At 41.2% G+C, this 21,680-nt stretch overlaps 1 protein-coding gene across 1 annotated transcript in view; it reads right to left on the reverse strand.

Annotated features, from left to right (window-relative positions):
- Window positions 1-284: 284 nt before the first annotated feature.
- LMX1B (LIM homeobox transcription factor 1 beta) overlaps window positions 285-21,680 on the reverse strand; it is an 86,700-nt gene continuing 65,304 nt past the window's right edge. Inside the window, exons 3-8 of the mRNA XM_071766050.1 lie at window positions 10,232-10,464; window positions 7,347-7,525; window positions 6,290-6,367; window positions 5,841-5,907; window positions 4,923-5,084; window positions 285-3,211 (exon numbers count right to left, since the gene is read on the reverse strand). Of these exons, the coding sequence (XP_071622151.1) occupies window positions 3,054-3,211; window positions 4,923-5,084; window positions 5,841-5,907; window positions 6,290-6,367; window positions 7,347-7,525; window positions 10,232-10,464 (877 nt within the window). The 3' untranslated portion in view covers window positions 285-3,053. The remainder of the gene's footprint in view (window positions 3,212-4,922; window positions 5,085-5,840; window positions 5,908-6,289; window positions 6,368-7,346; window positions 7,526-10,231; window positions 10,465-21,680) is intronic.

Consider the following 21,680-nt stretch of genomic DNA (forward strand, 5'->3'; position numbering starts at 1 on the left):
ATCAATTTGACTCAGTGTAAGATATTACTGTGATATGGCCCATTAAACATTTTACTTTCAGCTTATCAGTGACATTTCCCCTGACGATAGAAGAGTGAAGTAGAAATCAAAAAAGTCAGAGGTCACTATGTAATCTTTTACTGCAGGTCCCAGGTTAAAACCACAATGATCACACTCCAGTAGGATAATTCATTCCAAAAAAAAAAAAAAAAAAAAAAAAGAAAAAAAAAAAGAAAGAAAAAAAGAAAAAGAAAAAAAAAAAAAAAAAGAAAAAAAAAAAAAAGTGACATTTATTTTCCTTTAATGAACTTTGGCCTTTGCCAGCTATAACGGGTCTGCTGAAAATCATTGGCTATACATTCCTTCCCTTGAACAGCAGCAACCCACAGTGGCATGGGAAACATTACACATGCCAGAGGACTTGACTGGGTTGTGTACATGGCACCCGAGATGGTAGAGTATGGGGGAACAAACAGCTAAAGCATCATCATCCAACACACCAAGGGAAGAGCAAATAGTACGTACAAGCAAGGAAAAAAAAATACAGATGACAGCAGTCAGTCATAAACACAAAACAAAAAAATCAGCAAAAGATTATGGTTACTTCAGCTATAAAATGGGATATCTGAATCTTTCCTTGGAAATGGATTTTTTCTTTTTTTTTCCAACGTCCAGCCCAGAAACAGAGGTAGAGTGGGGACAAGGCAGTTCTCTGAACAGTAGGTCACATTATAGTTCTCATATAAGTCCCTGTAAACACTACAAATGCCATTTGGATCCTTCCTGTAATGAGGGATGAAACAAGGTTGTCCCTACACATAGAGGCTATAAACCTGGTATGTTTGAGATGCTGAGGATGCTTTTCTATGACTCTAAAGTAGCACAGCACAAGGGTGGGGAGGAAAAGTTGACCAATCCATTGATATCAGTGGTGACAAATGTTTACAATGTGCCATATGAAATCTGCTTGCCTTCTGCCCTGCAAGCAGTGGGGATCACCTGAGTTCTTTATAGATGTTTGCTATCATGCAGAGAGAAAGGAAATTGTTATTTGATACAGAAAGAAAAAAAATGAATTGAAGGGGATGGGTAATAAAATAAAATTCTTCTAATTTCAAAACATATGCAGGGGTTCACAACCTTCAATTGAAAAATCCACATCCCTGTCAGAAAGTGAGAGAATAAGAGTTCCTTAAGAAACCTCTAACATACTTGTTCCACATTTCCACACTGGGAAGGAATGTGGTTTTATTTTTTTCTCCTGGACCTATCATGGGGTCCTTGCCATCCACCCCTTGGGGACACAGGGTAGATCTTTCTCCATCAGCAAAGGGGGCAGCTGCCCATGGGGCCCCCCAGCAGGACACCCCCCCCTCTGCTCTGTGGGATGCTCAGGCTGTGGGGCCAGGACTCTAAGGCTCCTGCAGAAGGTGCTGAGCCCCATGGAGACAGCAGTGCTGGCCTGGAACCAGTCCTCAGCCTGGAGGAGTCAGATTAACCAACACTTTGGACTTGTTTTCAGCTATTATGGTCAATATATTAAAGGTATTTATTTAAGAAAGTGCCTATCCTGCCAATCTTTCCCCATGAGCTCTATTTTGAACACACCCTATAATTACTGATATTACCCTGGCAAATTTTCCTCATGAAGTTTTCTCCTCTAAGAGCCATGACCGTACTTGTCTGCCTCTCCACATTATAATTATCACCAGGCAATATTTATAACTATACTATTATTATTTCTGATATTTTATGCCCTACAAAAGCCTATATGACATAAGCTCTAACTTCAGCATCTGAGCCATTCAGACTTCAGTGGGGACATTCCCATCAATTTGTGCACAGGTTCTTCTTACATTTGCACTAATAGGTTCATTGGAGCATTTGTTGTAAATCCAGGAGTCCTGTCAGTGTGAAACCTGCAGGACTTGGGCTAGACTCCAGCTCAGGATACCTAAACCTCCCATTGTCATCTCTTTCATACCTTTTTTTTTCCGTTTGGTGCACATTTCAGGACTTCAGGTGGCTAAGGCTATAACTGTATATCATAGATTCCTGCTGAGGCGAGATAATTAACTAAAGAGTGCTTAATTATTCCAGATGAACAATGGAACATAGCACATTTATGCCTCATGCAAAAAATAAATAAACAGAACAGAATGAACAACACGTTTGCCCATCATGGTCTAGACTTGAAATTTGGCATTACAATACTTACAAATAAATGTAAATGTTTTATTCTCACACTCAAAAAAATTAAATAAAGCTGCATCTTGTAAGTACCTTTAGTTTTAATTAAAGATCAATACTAACCTAAATGCCTCTGTCCCTAACATGCATCTCCTCTCCAGGGTCATAAACCTTTCTTAAGAAATCACTGGCTTTCTCCACAAATATTACTGTTAACCAGTTTTCTCAGTATCTTATGCATAAGGGCTATAAACTAATGAGCAGATCTAGGTTATGTAGAAAAAGTGTAGAAAGGAAACAAATGTCGAACGTCACATTTACATTTAACTTCTCACAGTTCAAATGGCAATTTATCCACAACATAGTATGAATCATGCAGTAAGAAAAGGGAGGAATCTCCAGTTTCTTTGATTTATTTGTCATATGGCTGACTGATGTCAGTGGCCTTAAAAAAAAAAATTAAACATCCAAAAGAAAGGAAGAGAGAAAGGAGGAAAAGATCTAGCTTTCCACAAAATCCATTTCCTTTACAATGATGAGCTCAAACCAAAGGCTGCTGAAGAGCAGGGTCTTCTGGTTCCTTCTGTGCTTGTCTCGTGGTCTGGTGCAAGCTGGGAATCAAGGGTATGGGACTGATGGGTGCGTTTTGTTTATATAATGTATATGTATGTATGTAAGTATTAATACATATATACATACATACACATATATGCACACAGATACAGTCTTCCTAAATTGCTCTTTGCAGTCCAGAGGCAGCAGGAGTCACTGTGAAGGAAGAGCTGGGCAACATATGGCTGTAGAGTCTGCACTGGAAAAAGTCACTGGCTAAATATATGCCGGCTGTTTGTTTTCTTTTATTTTCATGAGGCGAAATAGGAGCTCTGCATAGAGTACAGCCTGTCAATGGGGTTTCCTACTCTAGCCTGCATGGAGTTAACTTCAGAAGAGGCAAGAAAACAGTCGCTCAAGCTAGTTAAAGAGGTATCACTGTCGATATCATGAAAAATGGAGTCGTTTCCTGCAAATGAAATGTATGTGTTAAGCCGGATTCTCTGCAGCCAGAGGAGGACACAGTACACATGGATGCTCGTATCTTGCACACTGCAGCAGAAGGGAATACTCCTGTTTCTGGCTTTACATGTTAGCATAATTTTGCTCTAAGGGTCTGACCTTCAAAGAAGAAGGCCAGCAACTAATTCACAGCATTCAACTGGCAGCAGTTCCACTCAGATCTGCCAGGATTTAATTTATATTTTAGTCAGCATCACAAGACAGTCTTAGCTGACAACGGGAGCAAAGAGTGCTGGGGAGGAGCAGGACCCTGGCTCCCCATGAACTGGGACCCAGCATCCATGGAGGCACTGGGGCCACTGAGGAAAGTGGGACCAGCCACTGAGTGCTGGTGACAGGGAAAAGTGGTTCAAGAGCCATAACCAGTTAGGGTCTGCATTTACACACACAGTAAAAGATCTACAAATGTGAGAGGACCCAGGAGGAGGCCCATCTTCCCTGGCTTCAATTGAGCTACAGCTGTAAACATTCTTCCATTTCAGAAAATCCCACTCCTCTGGAGCTGGCTTGGAACTGCACCTTTTCTTTCCCTTAGCAAGTAAGAGTTGAGCTTCCCTCAGCTCTCAAGGTACCAAAAAGAGCTTTAGCTCAAGTGCTGTCAGCACTAAAAAAGTGTTAGTCTGGCTCCTTTTCCTTATCCACCCACGGGAAATGACTTTGTGCTCTCTCCTGCACAGGTTTTGGAGTACAGAACCTGCCTCTTAAGTTTTGCTTAAAAAGCCAAGTAAATTGCTATCAACAAAATCACAAGCTATCTAATGCTCATTTGTACTTCAGATGTCCTTAGCTCCTTCCAGGATTTACCAAATTGCCTCATGTAAACTGTGGACTTCTCTCACTGGGAAAGCAATGAGACCCAGAGCAGAACTTCTTGCTGGCCTGTGCATGCCATCTGCTGCACTATGACCTCTACCATGACGTGCCCCTGGTCAGAAGAAATGAGTCCTTGTGGGCCACAGCAAGGCCAATAATCACAGTCTGAGAAATCCTCTTAAATTTTATTTAAATGCCACACCGCAATTGTCCAGAATAAATTATTTATGGCATTTAATGCTTGTGATGTGTTTGGTATACCTATCCACTTGGTGTGTGGTTAGGATATTGTGAAAGCAAACCATTATCTTGATTTTGGACAGAGAATAAAATGTCCTGTGGTGACACATCTCATGGTAGCTCAAGAACTGTTCTTTAACAAATCCATACATCTGTTCTAAGGGATCTTAGAGGGATGCTCGTTCATTTTGTAAGGAATAATTACTTCTCTTTATTAGACCACTCTGCAAGGTACTTTTTTTCCCAAATCTTCTAAGAGAAAGGAAAAACTTCTGAGGGAACTAGAATTTGGAAATGTTTATTAATAAATGTCTTGGATATAGGTTTAAAAACGTGGAGCTGGAGAGGTGATGCTGCTTTTTTTATCATTTATCAGAAATATCCTATGAAATAGTTCTGAAGGGTGTCCAGAGCCTGGGATGAGCTGTCTTCTACTCCTTTATGTGTACATGAAAAGATACACATAAGATCGACTGGTACAAATTCCCTGGTACAAATCCCAGAAAAATAGACTATAAAAGCAAGTAACTTTACTGACCCTGTGGTGTGTGAATGAGCATACGAACCCTGCTATTTCTGATGCGGCAGAATGATGCATGCCTTACCATAAGGGTTCATGTGGTCTCCTGGCATTTGTGGAGGGGTAAGACCCTGCTGAAATGGGTCTGTGCCATAACTGTTTTGATCCATTGCTACAATCTGCTGCTGTGGTGGTGCAAGTGGTGTGTAAGATGTCATCATCCCTTCCATTCGGTTGGACATTACTTCTGCAAAGCAAACAGGAGGGCACAGTCACTGCTTAGGGACAGAGAGGCAGCAGCATCTCAGGCAATGCTGGACCCAGGTGCAGAATGAAAGCAGCTACGTGTGTCCTGACATTCAGAGGAGCCTTCCAGACTTTGTCTGAGAGTACAGCTCTCAGCAGTATGTTCAAAAACTTCTGATTTCTAACTATGGAGCTCCTGGGTACTCAGCTGTACGTGACATGGCCCTTTTACTTTCTAACTTCTGTTGGTACCAGTTTTTCTGGCTCTGCAAAAAGAGAAAGATTTGAGGCTTCAAGGCCTTGGGAGCTGGAGAACCTCCAAAACACCCATGGAGCAGCAGGGCAAGCCCTGGTGCAGCTCCTGCACTGGGAGGGTTCCTGAGCCCTGGCTGAGGAAGCGATGCTGTCACCTGCAGGCAGCCTGTGGATGCCCAGCTGAGCATGGCCCCTTTCTTCAGGGGAAAACAAACCAGAGAACTGACCCTCCTGGACACTTCTTCCAGTGAAGGTGCCTCTGTACAGCACCGTTCTAGAAAGGAGGTAACAGCTTCTGTGTAAGCCTCTTCAGGTGAGAGGAGAAGTCTGGGATAAGATGGGGCCCACACACAGCCCCTCTGTGTCTGCACTAATAGCAAACTTTACCTATAGACTTGTGCATGACTTGTACAGCTGTACTCAGACATTATGAGATAATGGCTCTTCAAGAAACCACCCTGATTCTCTCCCCCCTATGCAGCCTTCACCACAAATCCCCTACCTTGTCCCAGTCGTTGTGAGTTCTGCTGCTCCTGCTGCTGCTGATGCCTTCGTGCAAGTTTTTTCATCTGAATAAAAGAACAGAACAATCTCACAGCTCTGAATGCAACAAGTTTTGTTTCCTTACAAAACTCTCTGCAAACACTGAATCAATTAATACAGAACATTTATATTAATGCACATGGAGGGTTCAGTTTCTTTTCTAAGCTGAAACACTTAAGTTTCCAGTTCATATTTGCATCCAAAATTTACTCCAAACTTCACGCTGCTTTAAGCACATTAATTTAATGTCTGTGTTTGAAAGCTGCATTTCTTCTATGGATGTAGACATCAGTGGACACAACAAATGAGCAGTTACTGGGATCTCTGTGGTACATGGTACATCTAGGAGGGGCAAACTGTTGGATGACAGTCTGTGTTTTACTTTTGAGAACTAGACAAACAACCTACCTTTGCTCTTTGGTTTTGAAACCAGACCTGGACAACCCGCACACTGAGTCCTGTTTCAGCTGCTAGTGTTTCTCTGACCTAGAGGAGAAAATGTTTAATAATGCAATTTAAAACATTTTAAAATAAAACAAATCAGTTACATGAGGAGGAATATTCCTATACTTACAATGAAACTGCATGTACAGATAAAATCTTAAAATTCTTCATATTTTTGCATAGTTTGTTCAAGTTCTGTCTTTCATGTCACTAAGAGTTTTACAAATAGTGAACAAATAGAGTGAGATGTGTGAAATCACTCCAACTCATTTTATTTTGCCCATTAGACAGTTCTGTGCAAAACAATACAAATTTGACTAGCTAACATTTCTCATTGTTGAGGTACAACTTCACACTTACAAACAGCAAAAACACACACTGCACTGTCACAAACGTGCCTTTGAATGCCAGCAGAAGAATGTTATGTTTTGCAAAAATGACAACTTTCAGGATGCAAATACATTTTTTTTTCCCACTTCAGTTTAGGAGTAAACAGTTTCCTGGATTGCTTTTCACAGAGCTTGACTGGCTTTATCAGTGAAACAATACATTTTGCCTTTCCCTGGCTGCTATACCAGACAACAGTATGGTTAAGTTTCCTAAACAAGTTCCTTCTCTGAAGGACAAGCAGTGGGACCAAAGCTGAGCACTCGTCTCACTGGGTATTGACTCCCTCCAGGGTGGGAAGGAGAAGGGTAAATCCCACATGTTTCTCTGGGTTCTGCTAGTCAAAAGCTACTTCATGGATTATAAGAACTAAATACTGATATTCAGCAGGACTCAGTCACAGAGCTGCTCTGCACACTGTGGATGAATATCCAGAAATCCCAGTGAGCTGGTCTTGAGCTGTTTAATGCTCCAGGCTGAGATGGTGTTGGGGTGGCCTGGTTTCTGCATTCCCTCCAGAGCACCTGCTGCTACCCTGGGAAGGGGTAGGAGAATATCTGGAGCTGTGGCCTGACCCTGTCACCCCTGTGGCCTAGTCTCAGAGCTGACTTCAGATCCCTGATAAAGCACTTACCTTCCTACAGGGCTTGGAAGACACTTCAAAGGATGCTTTGAATGCTCGTCTCTGCTGTGTAGTAAGTATTGTCCTTGGTCGTTTGGGTCTTCTTGGGTCCTTCCCATCATCACTTCCTTTTCCTTGGGTTACTTGACCTTTGGTGGGCTTAACATCTCCGTCTTCATCATCACTTTTGACTGGTGAGAAATAAAAACAATATAAAATTGCCTGTGTTCCAACAGGATAATCGGGTGTTTGAGAACTTCCCTTCAGCTGCCAAATGAGCCAACAGGTTCAACTACTACCCCATGTTCATTTGAGTACCTAAAGCAACTGTGAGCAGGAAGAGACTACCTTAGATTTGTGTGCACTGCACTGCCTAAATCAGATGCTCCAACAGCACTGAGGGCATGGGACTGGTCAGGGGATGGAAATTCAGAAAATGCTTCAGTATTTCCAGGAACTCGGCACAGAGTCTGTGCCCTTCCTGCAAAATTTGGTCTCCTTCGTGCTTATCTGCTGCCACTGCACCCACTGACACACCCCTAGAATCTCCTCACAAAGCACCACCATGGCAGCAAACAGTGCAAATGCAAATAACACAACAATATCTGAGTGTTTAGCTAAATATAGTGGATATTCCTGTTATTTTTCTGAATATTTTGAAAATTAAACACAAACTTCACCATCTCATTTCTGCATCCAGCAGAAAATATCAGTATTTTTTCTCTGTGTATTTCAACCTGTCTGCATGTGCTTGCGCAGATTTCTTTCTTGGTAAATAAACACATACAAATACACGTGCTTGTGCAGACCAAAAATAGCTTATTTGTATTTTCAATAGTTAAATTCTAAATATTTGTAGAAGCTTGTGATAGTACCTGTGTTAGTATATCATACTGGCAACTCTTAAATGCAGTGGCAAAGGTCGAAAAGTAAATACAAATTTCAGAATATTTTATTTCATCAGATTACTGATTTTTTCTTCCAGAAAACATTAATACATTTTTTTGTGGGGACTTCAACATGAAGAAACACACTGTGATTTTTATAAACTCAAAGATGACATTTGGGGAATGAAAAAAATAAAGCTTTAATTAATTTTAGGGTCTGATTATTATGCACCTAGCAATCTAATCACCTTTTACTTTAATAAGCATCTTTTGCCTAATGATTAAAGAGAAGATCAGTCATTTTAATAACCATGACATTATTAACTTTCCAGCATGCCATTTCTAAGGAAAGGTTTGTGAAGATTAATATTGCTCACTGGAGAGTTACTTTTGTGTCCAGTGGATAAATATTTGATTGGAGAAGGACACATTCTCAGCCAGGGCTATGTGAAATCATTTGCTCTCACACAGGCATCTGGGAGATCTGTGTTTCCAATGTATTAGACAGTGGGAGACAAAACATCCCATTTAATTTGTCAACTTGTTTTTCAGGTTTGGGTTTGGCTAACAGAGACTAATGAGGGGAAAAAAAAGGATCTCCAGGAGTAAGAAACTACTGCTTGTGCCAAGGGGAAATGAAATTGGAAGCCAGGTTGTTTTGCAAGGCTGTGGCAGCTTCCTGCTGACCACCACACACAACCCCTGGTCCTGGACACTCCACCCAGGCCCTGGCAGATCCCACAGGCTGGCAAGAAGCAGTGCCCAAAACCAGAGGAGGGTCCCTGTGCCCATCACTGCCACAGGAGCAGCCCCAAGATGCAGCTTGTCATAGACGGGCAGGACACTGAGCCTGGTGATGAGAAGAAGGAGCAGAAGGGCAAGTGGGAAACACCTCAGGTGGATTCACAGGGAGCCCAAATCACGTGACTGAGATTGACAGAGCAAAGCACTCGAGGTCCTGCAGATACAGAATGTCAATAAATAACCCATGGCTCCAAGCAAGGCCCCGGTCCCTCACATCCTGCTGAGTCAGCAGTGACCTTTGTCTTGCAGCATTCCTGACACAAAAATATAAATTTCAGCAGTGGGGGGGAACACAGGTCTCAGATTAGAGATTAAGGATAATTACTGCTGCTAGCTAAATTGGAATAATGTATTTTCCCATAAACCAGAGGCAAACATTCATGTCATTTGTACGCTTAATGGAATGGTAATTGTTGATTTTCTTACACGTTTTCTTGGGAAACAAGCAAGCAATTATGATGGCTGGCAGCAGGTTGTGTTCACAGCCTCCAGATCTAGATCAGCCAGGTCACACCAGCAGCAGGAGGGCTGCAGTCTCCTCAAGTGCATACAGCAAGGGAAGGAGGCACCTCGTCTCCCCTGGAACTGCTCAAGAGTCTGCGTCAGCTGCAACCACCACCAGACCCCCTGGGCTGGGACTGGGTTGTGACAGGGAGCCTTGTTGAGCAGGAAGCTACCCTGGCTTCCCATCTGGCTGGGGGCACAAACCCACTCCTTGGTGTCTTTCAGATTCTCCTCAGTACTGCTGTGTTGTACTCGTTTTTCTTAAACTTAACCATTTGTGATTGAGAGAGAGAATAAAATCATATTACTGTTTTGCCCATTTCATAGCTCAGAGCTGAGAGTGAGCATAAGATCCCCTGAAAAATGCCTTAAGTGGATGGAAAACACCTACGGAAAACAGCACCTTTTGAGTGGGGCCTCAGGTAACTGAAGTCAGATGGATTCATATTTTGTGATCTTATAGAAAAACACTTTGATGAAAACAGAAAATTTTTGTCCTTTAGTAAGCCAGTTAAGGACAAGAGTCAGGTTAGGGAGAACTGACTGCAAGTAGAGATTTTTTTTAGCTATGCCTACTAATTTTGCATGGGTGGCATGTGCATATGGATCAGGTGGAGGTGTAAATGGATATATTTTTTCTATAAGAAAGCTCTCAAAACATTTGTGGCTTTTCCAGTTGGAGCAGGTGTGGGAAAAGCTCACCTGAGTCTGAGTCGTCTGGGCTGACTGAGCTCAACAAGTCTTTCTCTTTTTCATAGTCACTTTTGCAGAGCAATTGCCCTTCTTTAAGAACAAATTCATCCCCTTTCCTCAGCTGTCGCTCGCAAACACAGCAGCAGAAGCAGCTTAAGTGGTAAACACACTCCAGGGCTCTCATCACGAATTCTGTTGGGGCGATCTTTTCCATGCAGCCACTGCACTTTGCAGCAAACAGCCTGTAAGAGAGAGAGGCAGTAAAGTCAAAGGGAATGCCAGATTATACCCTGCATGAATTTAAATACGGCAGATTTTTTAATTTAACTACAGATCAGCTTGGCTCATGCTTTTGCACACAGGGAGACTTGCATCCTTAGTCTTGGAAACATCACAGGTATGCAAGTTATTCAAATCTCAATCCCTTTGTTCTAGAGATTCCCAAATCACCTTTGCTGGATAAAAAACACTAAGATTTATCCTTATCTTGCTGTTTTGTTCTTCAAAAAGAGAAGCAAAAGGGAGCTCTCAGAGTCTGGATAACTTGTTCAAGACCTAATTTATTTTAATTCACTTAGAGGAAGAGCCTATTCACACTCTCTTTTATATGGGCTCTCTAATTTCAGTACCTAAACCCTGTTCTGAATAGATTTCATGACTTGCCATTTTTGGTATTTTCTGCCTTTGAGGAGGCTGATAAATGAACCCAGAAACAAGCATGAAAACTTAGTGTTGTTGCTGAAGAGAAGACAACACACGCATGCAATCGATAAAGACAGGAGTGAAATAATGTGTCTTTTCTTTGGATGTTGAGTTATTCCAGAACAACCTGTCTCTGAAGGGAGTACTGTGCATTTTAAATGGTGTGAAACGTCCTTTGGCAGAGATAGGCAATGATACAATCTGCTAAATTACCACTATAATCACAGGCTTCAGAATAGACACCATATTCCAGACTAGTTCTTATTAAACTTTTATAAACACCCTCTTTCATCCATCATTAATTTTCTAAGATAAAGTTAGAATGATTTAGATGAATTTTATTTTGCTTTTCTAATGGCAACTGGGAATCTCCCTAAGTGAGCTTTTAGAAAGAGGGCTGCTTCAAATAAAGATGAATAGCTAAGTTACGTCCCTGTATGACACAGTGGGCTTGGTGATTTGAAATTCAGTGTCTTTATGGTAATACATCAAAGTGCAAGGTGCATTAATATTTACATATCTGCAATGAAATTAACACAACTGTGCTCATGTGCTCACAGGAAAAATAGAGATTCTGCCTTTTAGGATGAGATACGCTGATTTTTTTGCATCCTGAAAATTACCCCCTTTTTTATAAAGGCAAATAATCTTTGATTTTAGAAAGCACAGGCTGTGGTAGCTACTGATTCTTCCAAACCCTCCATTTTGTCTGAGCTGAGAAGTACAGCAAAATGGCAGTCACTAGCTCCTCAGCAAGTGGTGAAGTCACAGAATGGGCAGGAGGGAAAAGAAAATGTAAATACATTTGCATACAGCACCCAAAGAAAGGCTGAGAGGCCAAGATCTTGAGGCTTTCCCCTATCTTTTGATCCAATACAAGAACAAGATCTACACTGGATTGGGGTGTACCTTGCACAGCCACAAGGTCACAGCTGCACATAGCACAATGCAAGATGGACTGGGTGGCTCTTTTAGGGGACCTGAATTAAATATATTAAAGGGGAACTGATGCCACACAGGACTCATGGACACTATAAATAGGACATCTTATTCCAAACAGTTTAATAGGCTTGTCTGCAAGGTTTTTCTTCTTTTGGATACAAGCAACAGAAAAAGAGAAATATGATTTTATGTTCTGACTAGTAAGCACCACAAAAATGTAACAATGCTTTAGCTATCGAATTCGTAAGTAGGGAATATTTTTATCTAAACACAAGAACACACATGAAAGGATTGAAACACAACAAGAAAAAGAAAAAAAAAAAAAAAGCAAACAGATTTTAACCACTTTTAAGTTATATCTATATAACCGCTTAAACCTGTTCGGGTCAGTTAGTTGAGTTTCTCCCTTTGTCTGAGGATTGCTGGTAGGATGGAGCTCACTTAGCGGCTCCGACAATCAGCAGATCTGGTGCGAAGGCATCCGGCTCCCCGGACGAGCACCAGATCCCCGCGTCACCTTAAGCCAAACGCGGTTACCGAAAGGGACGGGACAGACCCGTCGGGTGGCACCAGTACCGCGGCCAGACCAGAGCGCGGATGCTGTCAGGGTTTCTGCAGCTTCTCCCGCCGGGTTTGTGTTTTCATCGGTGGTACTGGGATGAGAAATACAGAAAAATAAACTCCGAGAAACGACGGCGATGCTGGTGATGCGGGCACTGCCACCCGCCCCACATCCCCGGGGACGGACGGGAGCCTCGCTCCGCCACCCCAGACCCGCCAGGGCTCGGGGACAACCCGGTCCCGGCAGTCCCCCTGGCCCGGAGCCTTGTGCCCCTCGGGAAGGGGCCCGCTGCGGAGGTACCGGACCCGCAGACCCCGCGGCGGGTCCCGCCGGGCTGCCGAACCTGCGGGCAGCACCCGCACCCCCACCCCGTCCCGGTCCGGGGAGGGGCAGCCCCCGGTGGGGTCCGCGGAACGGGCCGTCCCCAAGAGACCCCGAGGCAGCCGGGAGAACATGCAGCCACCCCTTGGCATTTCTAACTGGGGCACAAAATCCACCAACTTTCTCCAGAGCCTTGTGCTGGGCAGGGCTCTTTACCGAGCTGCACCGCTGTCACACCGAATGTTTGCGGGTTGGGCGTTTTGGTTTTTTTTTCTTTTTTCTTTTTTTTTTCTTCAAGAGAATAGATTTCTAACACATAAATAGAAAATATTTTGTTATTTATGGGCAATTAACTATTGCCAGATAGATGGTGCTTTCACAGCAATGTTTCCAAAGGCAGTCTTTTAGTTAAAACGAATTACATTGTCATCAGTATAGCATTAACTCATCCAAATTAATACTAAGTTGGCCTGGAAATACTTCATGGATTTCGTATCTTTAATTTGTCTGTTGTCAAGACAAGAAAATTCCATGCTTAGGTGCTCTCTGCATTATAACACACATTCACACACGCTGCACTGTGTTGGATTTCATTCTGAGATTATAAAATCTTCATTAAATCTATTTTATAAAGCATTTTAGGTACTTTTTCAGCTTCCAGAGAGTAACCCAGGGTTTTGCACTTTTTTTGCACACAGCAATCTCACAACAGGAAACTAATCTTGACAAATGACCAGACTTTGATATCTGTGATCTAAACCACTGCTCATTAGACAGTTCATTTTATAAACGCATGGTAATAAACCTGTTGAGAAGTGTAGGATAGCAGGAATACTTTACAGATCACCCCTTTGCAGGTTTCAATCGGAGCCATAAATTTGAAGGGGAACATGCAGATACTCTGTGCTGAGACAAAGACTCTGTCCCACACCAACCACATTTAAAGAAATATTTCTTTAGCTTTTTATACATTTCACAAATAATTTGCATAACTCTGACTTTTTACCCCCATGGCTGATTATCTCCAGATCTCTTAAGTTAGTGTCAAACCTCAAAATCCTTGGACTTGTTAAAGTATGTGGAGAGTGGAAATCAAAAGACTTTATTAGAAGCCCCAGGAAATCGCAGACTCCTAAGCACAACGAAAACATTCCAAAGAAAATTGTTCAAAGAGGACAAAGAAGAAAAGCAGAACAAGAAAACCTTGTTTTGAATCAATGATTGCAAGAGTTTTATAAATAAATTCTGTTGCCTGGACAATTCTGAAAGACAACTCAATAGGTTTAGGAGTTTTTAAGTGTGTTTGCCTCTATGCCTGAAACACTTGGGGGATTCAGCTGAGCTAAAGCTTGGAACAATGGCCTGCTTGTCCATCTGAGTATTTTAATAACTGCTGTGAGGCACCTTACAGTACTAGATAGTCAAAAATCTTCACTGGCTAAAGCTGGGTGAACCTAGCAAATTAATTTTGCATACATATTAGGGGGAATGAAAGCACTAAGACATGTGGCCCTGTCTTTAAACAGTAGATGAAAATGTTCACCAGTGGAAGAGGCTATAAAGATTTTATTTGTTAGGATATCCCTGTGAAGTCGGGCTGAATCAGTAATCCTTAGAAACAACCACAGTTACATGATCTGTTGTGCCTTCCTGCATGGGCACAACCATCTGGTGTTTAATACAGACTCCTGATTTATTATCTCTCGTGTAGTTATCTCACAGTAAGTTTGACTCTGCTATGCTCCTGAGAATCATGGTTCTGCTGTTTGCTCTTCTGATGTCCTGACAACTCACCCTTTACCTTTCTATTGCTCACCCAGATCCTTCATTTTCTTCTGTCTGTGGGCAAATAGATTTTAATTGTTTTATTATAACTAATTTAATCTACGCTGAGAGATCTCCATGTGCAGCACAAAATGTGCTGTTCATATTAAGTGTGGTTCAAGAGGTTTGTTATACAGGACAGAGGTATAAAAATAGACTAATTCAGTCAGGTTGTTTATTTACTGGACCACTGCCATGAAGCAGTAAATAGGAAGTTATTAAGCCATGTTTGATGTATGCAAGAGGACAGATGCTGTCCTGTACCAATCAGAGATGTTAAATCATTTTCCTTTCTGTGTTGTTCAGACATTACGTGTTGCAAAAAGCCACAGCAGATACTGGCTCTTCTACACTTGATATGCAAAAATATGTGGTCACAAGTTTCTGTAAATATTGTAGGTATAATCTCTAGCTCTGAGAGTTTTCTTCCTGATTAGAGCCTGTGTGTGACAGCCCCACTGTGCCTGTGTAGCCAACTGGAAGTTTGCTTGGCACTGGTATATTACAAAATATGTTAGAGATGAAATAAAATATATTATGCTTTTCACACAACTGAGTTTTATTAAGAAAAGAAATTAAATTACTAATGAATTACATCTGTTCCTTGTTCTGTGGGAGAAATTTTGATACTTCTGTCTTTTTTAAATGACATAAAAAGAGGAAAACACTGTGCACAGGGGTTTTTCCTAGCATAGGACTTGAACGTTTTTGTAGCATCTTAGAGATCATGGGTACTTATAAAAAAAAAACCAAAACTGTTGCTTGGTTACACTGAATTCTGAACAGTCAAAACATCTCAAATGGATTAAAGCAAAACAGAAATATTACAATTTTATGATTTAAAAAAAAAAAAAGAAACCCTAAAAACTGAAACAATCCACCATGTATTTTCCCTGCAGAAAAAATAATTAAATAGTTTATTAAAGCAAATTTCATATCTGAAACTTCAGTAAAAGAAAGTTAATTCCCTTTCACCGACTAGTAATAAAATGTGCAAAAATTAAAAGTTTCTAGAAAAAAAAAGTAATATTTAGAGAGAAACTGAAACAAAGAAACCATTTTCTTCTTCAGGGAGAACTGAAGAAAATATTTATTAACCCTCTCTCCACAGGTGCTGCAGTAAGAACATTAACTACTGGTGAAAGCCTGCCATTAGCACCCAGCTTCACAGTGTTCAATGGGATTCACAGATTACAACATGACATCTTGGTAATAAGATGCTTTGCCTTCCCATGAACATTTTACCTGTATTTTCACCAGAACTGAAAATACATGTTCCACTGCCATGCAAAGGCAACCTACTGGATAAAATAATGGTAGAGCCCACGTGCTACCCCATGCTAAGTGAAATCTTGTCCTGCAGCTGGCAGGAGTTTGACCATGGATGTTGTCAGGGACACACTCACATACACTGCTCTGCCCAGCCAAGATAGACCCAACAGAAATGACAACTACCAAACGTCTCCTGCCCTGGATTAATTTTCATTCTTTACATATTTTCATCAAAGAAAAAGTCCAGATGTCCCCTCTTGCACAGAGCAAAGGATGCAACGAGATCCCCAACACTGCTCCACCGATGAGGGCCAATCCAGAGGGACCTTCATGCTCACTCAGCTGCCTCCTGCTCTGATGGGGCAGGTGTTTGGCAGAGGAAAAGACTGGAACTGCCACCCTCTCACCTGGTGACTGCTTGTCACCTTTGAGAGGTCCTCAGGCCACCAAGCACAGGACCACCCAGCCACCTGGTACCCAACCCCAGCTCCTGCACCCCTCCTGTGGGTGGGCACAGCACTCTCTGACCACTTCAAATCCCCATGCACTGGGGGCTCCAGGGTCAGAACCATGATGCTGAGACAAATGTAAAAGACCCAGTGAACAGATTGGCTGAAATGCATAGACACAGAATGCAAAGCTGCCACCCTGCCTGGCCCTGCTCAGGTGGGGCCAGAATGACCTACAAAGTTACATCTCCCTAAACTATAAAGCAATACATAAAATGTAAAGTACAGTGTCTTATTTCAAGAAGAATGTGACAGCATGGATTCTTTTCTTTGCTTAATTTTCATCCTCTAATTGACCACTTTGTTCAACAGTCTTCCATCACTGCCAAGCAGTTCCATTTTATAGCATTTTTCCTTACAACACTTTGATGGAAAAATTTATGAAGAATCGAATTATTGCTGTTAGAAGGGAATTAAAACAATTTTTCATTTACAAAGTCACTGATATTGCTCTACTGTGCTCCACCTTTGGGAATCCAATTGCTCTTCTCAGCTACTCCCATTCCTCTTTATAGCACAGCAATTGCACTGTACAGATTATGGCTGCAATTTTCTCCTAATCTGTTCTGCAGAACAGAACCACCAATTGAATTGATAAAGCCAGGGCTGCAATTAAGAAGCCTAATGGATTAACAAAAAATGATTATTTTTTTTTTAGAATTATATTTTTAGGCAGCACAAGAATTTGGGAAATAATGTTATTTTGGTCTATGAGTTTAAAACAAGCTAAGTGGGTTTTTGCTGTGGTGCTTTTTGTATAGCTTCAAATTATACTGAAGTGCTATAAAAGCAAAGTATGTGCTGGGGAGTTTGTGCTTCTGCTGCAACTCTGCTGAGCTAGGTCATTACCCCAAGCCAACATTTTTTTCATTTTTCTTCCTCGGGATTTTTTTTTTTTTTTTTTTTTTTTTTTTTGCTATTTAATGTATTCAATTAAATCCACCTCTATTTCCTACCTGTACAACTTCACTGGTTCCCAGTGGGTGGAATGGCTCATGCCCCACGTGGAAAGGGGATCTGATTTCATAGCCCAGCTCCACACCAGCACTGCCTGTCTCCAGTGTGCTGAATATTCACTAGTCTGATGAGATGCCTTATTCTTCTTGTTCACTAAGTGGCATTCTGAATTTACAGTTGCCTGTGAATTTACACTGCCAACAACACAGGGAAATTCTTCTAATATAATTTTTATACGAAAATTCACCCTAAAGGCCCTATAAGCAGGGAAATTGTACTGGTGGTGATTCACTGCTCTGGCCTTCATTTTTACAGAAGAAAATAATTGTGTGTCAAAGCAATTCAAATGTAATTTCTAAGTTATTTCTCGGCTGGCAAGAATGACTTAGGGAAAGAATTTACACAGGGACTTTCCTCTCAACTAAGAACATTAAGAGGAAGAAACGTTATTTGCCAGTATAAAACAAAATAACTTCCTGTGCCTGCTGCACTGATGCTGTACAAAAGCTTGTGCCCAAACCCATCAGCACAGCCAATTTAGCAACTGATTTGCAAGGGAAAGATACCTTAGTCCTGTGGTGTTAATGTCTTCACAGTGGGGGGTCTATTGCCAGCTTCTCCAAACTCATCAACACAATCTATTATTAATACCCAGAAAGGCTTTATAGTATCTTTATAGCACAAGGCAATGAAAGCTCTGTGGTGTAATCTGTTATCTATATTGCAAAAACATGTGAAATAAAACAAAACATAGACACTTCATAAACAAAATGTTTCATCTGTTACATCTCTCTGCCTCTCCTATATATAAAGCAGTAGGGTGCAGGAAAGGCATTCAGAGATTTGCTGTTAGATGTGGGACTGCCTTCTTTTAAAATTTTATTTCTAAGATGATAAACTCCAAACCGAATGAAAAATTCTGCTGCTTTCACTGAGATGAAATGTTCAGATTTTTGCAAAATTAGGCTGCATTTCACTAGTAAAGCAAAGGGGCTTAGGAGCAAAATACAGTATCTAAAAATCCTGAGGGTAAGCTCTTTATGATAAAGCAATGTGCTGGCTGACAGAAGGTGAGGAGGAAGCGGTGGGAGGGTGAGGAGGGAGGCACAGTCCCAGCTCTAGCAGGGGCAGGACCAGGTACTTATGTTGGGGCATCGCCATGGTAAGAGCTGAAGAATTTGTCTCCAGTAAGCATCAGCAAAACCAAGTACCCTCTGGCATTTTCCTAGAAGCAGCGATTTCTTTGGACGGCGTTCAAGAACAGAATTGGCGCAGAGTTGGAGCATTTCTTTTGTTATTGATCTACCTGCCATTATTTCATATGAAAAGCCAAAAATTACCCTACACTTAGTACCTAGGAACAGACTCAATTAGTAATATATTTTACCAACAAATAAGTAAACACGGTATAAAAGCCAAGAAAATTTTGTTTGGAATAAATGGATCATGGTAAAGGTGGAACTGAGGAGATACGGAGAAATTTTTGTACACTTGCTGCATATTTGTTTGCAATACAGTAAGGACAAAAAAAAGCCCTCGACACAGGCCTGAGTCTTATTTCCCAGATGCCGTTTTATTTTCTTTGCCTGTTGAAAATAAATTGTTCTTTTGTAGTGTTTCTCTTTTCAGTCCGACTGTCAGCTATTATTTTTCTATTTCCTCTTTTTGTCACTTTGCATTATTTTTGGTGCTGTAATTCCCATTTGTTCCCACTCCTATCTTCCTGTCTCCCATTGTTCCATTTTTTAATCCCCAGTTTTACTCTTCTTCGGCTCTTTTTTTGCCCATTCTCAGTAGGGTCTGAGAGAATACCCAGGCGTGACTCCCTGCTATAGCAACCACACCTCCCCAGGAAAGCCACAACAATCTCTTCGGGAGGAGGAAAGTCTTTCACAAGCTGGCAGCAAAAGTAAATCCTTCTTCAAGGAACAAGAAGGATTAGCAGAGAGCAGTGGGCTGCAGACTTAACCCTATCCCTCATTTCTTTAGACACCAGTCACTCAGAACCCTGCTGTGATGTACAATTAAACAGAACCCAAAAAAATCCTGAATGACACAAGAGCCGGATTGTGTAAAGATTTAATTCCACTTTAATACCTTTCCAAGTTCAGAACTCAAAGATAGCAATTTAACCCAAGAATCCCCATCTGAGCATGAAAAGTTGCTGTTTGTCTTACAAAAGCCCCTGCTATATTCTGCTCTAAATCATGCTCTATTAGCCTGACCTTTAATGGGTGCATTTCCCCTCACCTCCCCAGTCATCTCACATAGTTTGTCTTTACTGTCCTTCCTTCACAAACTTTCCTCTTCTCATAAGTCTTATCAGAAGCACAGAGCTTTGGGAGAAACCCTGTAAAAACAACCACTGAAAAAGGAACATCAAAAAACCAAACCAAACCCCAAAAACTCAGGCAACAGAAGGTGTGTCCTGCAACATCTATAAATTATAATTTTTTCTTGTAATGTGGAGTCACTCTTATTAACATCAATTATTTGTTATTAATATTAGGACAGAAAATAGCTCTCTTAATACAGGCTTTTTTTGAATACTCCAAACGTTCTGATTCACCTTTTTTATGTTAATGAACAGACTAGCCTAGTTATTCTAGTATGGGCAATTACTATATTTGTTCTTTAAACTGCATTTTCAGATGAACATGAAACTACCAAAATCTAGCTTCAGTAGGGCTAAATATGGTTGATATTGTCCTAAAAACTTAGCTATCAGCATGCAAGTTTGCATTCATGCTTTTGGCTCTCTAAACTCATACAAAAAGTTTCATCAATAAGCAAGGCCATGTAGCATGCCCAGACCTTCCTTTTGCCTGGAACATCATCACAGGTTTTACGTTATTCCAGCAGTTAAACATTTATCACACAAGACACTTCCACATGTGTGAAAATGAAATCCCATTAGACACCAACAACATTATTAGGCATGCAAAGAGGATTATTCCCTTAAGCTCACAAGACTGAAAGGTTTGTCTAAACATTTTATTAACTTTTTCAGAATTTTTTAATTAAATGAAAACTTGTAAGTAGGCCACAGCTGGAAAATAGTAAACTTCTGGTTACATGCATATATATACGCTATACACACACATGCACACAGAGAGGAAAAATAGAGCTGCCTGATAGAGAATGTATGAAATCCCCACCACACCATCTTAGTACAGCATTCCTTTCTTTCAGTGAAGAAATTTGTATGATTTGAAATTGTTCTATAAAAGCACAGGAATATCCCATGGTATTCCTGAGAGTTCCATAAGTGTTTCCAAAGACTAGCTGCTTTGTTCAATATCTGGCTCAAAAATTCTGAAGTTTGTAAGATCATCTGCTAAAGATAAACAAAGGAGAAGCTGTGTCAGTTTTTGCCTCAAGTGAATAAAATTAAGAACTCCTCTGACACCACCAGGAACAGGATTGGATCCTTGTTCACAGGTAAGATGATTTAAAAACCCTTAGTTCCATTGAGAGTTTGTTCCTAAATCTATTTGCTTTTATTCCCTCACAGTATCCTCAGATTCAGCATGAAAGAATTGTTAACAGTGTCTTGATTTGCTGTTGTATGGAAAATTATTCCTTTTTTGGATCTCACCTCAGGATGTGTTGCAGCCCACAACCAGTGGGTGCTGGACGTGTTGTGAACACCTGAGGGGCTGCCCCAAACACTTCCCTGCACAGGACCCTCCAGCTGAGGTGGACGCGTCCCACAGCCATGCCAGGGGCACAGCTCATCTCTGCATTTCTCTTGTTCTCATTTCACTGACAATAGGCATTAAAATATTCAAGATTTGCTTCCAGCACTGCACCGAGCAGGCAGGAAATGTAGAAGCTTGGGTGTACAAGTTAATGAAATATGGTTGGGTGAACATAAGCTCTTCATTTAGACAATAACAGTTACCGCTGCAGTTTCTTTGTACCCGCTTTATGAAAGTCATAAACTCTCCAAAGAAAAGCATGAGCTATATTACCCTGATGGTCTTTGACTCTCTCTCACTACCTGCTGGTGCAGTCAGAAAGTATGAACTGCCTTTGAACAGATTAGGACCAAGTTAAAGTGTGACAACATCTTAAGCTTTCTCCACATGTTGCCAATGATTTCCAACTAAAGACGTTACCCTCATCACTTCTGCCACAGTGATAAGAATCTATAGCCCACTTGCTTGAGGAGATAAAAGCGATTTAGCTGCAAGTATAAAGTACTCTGACTTGCTAAACTGAGTGAGGCTGGCTGTCCCAACCTAGCTGAATTTTTCCTCTACAAAGCACAAAATCCTTATCATTAGGGACTTAAGCTGCTTTTTATTTTGAGACAAAAAGAATACTGTTTATTGGCATCCAACTCAAACCAGCTGTAAACAGTTGC

Source organism: Heliangelus exortis, chromosome 22 (genome assembly GCF_036169615.1).
Source record: "Heliangelus exortis chromosome 22, bHelExo1.hap1, whole genome shotgun sequence".
In the NCBI taxonomy this organism is placed as follows: Eukaryota; Metazoa; Chordata; class Aves; order Apodiformes; family Trochilidae; genus Heliangelus; species Heliangelus exortis.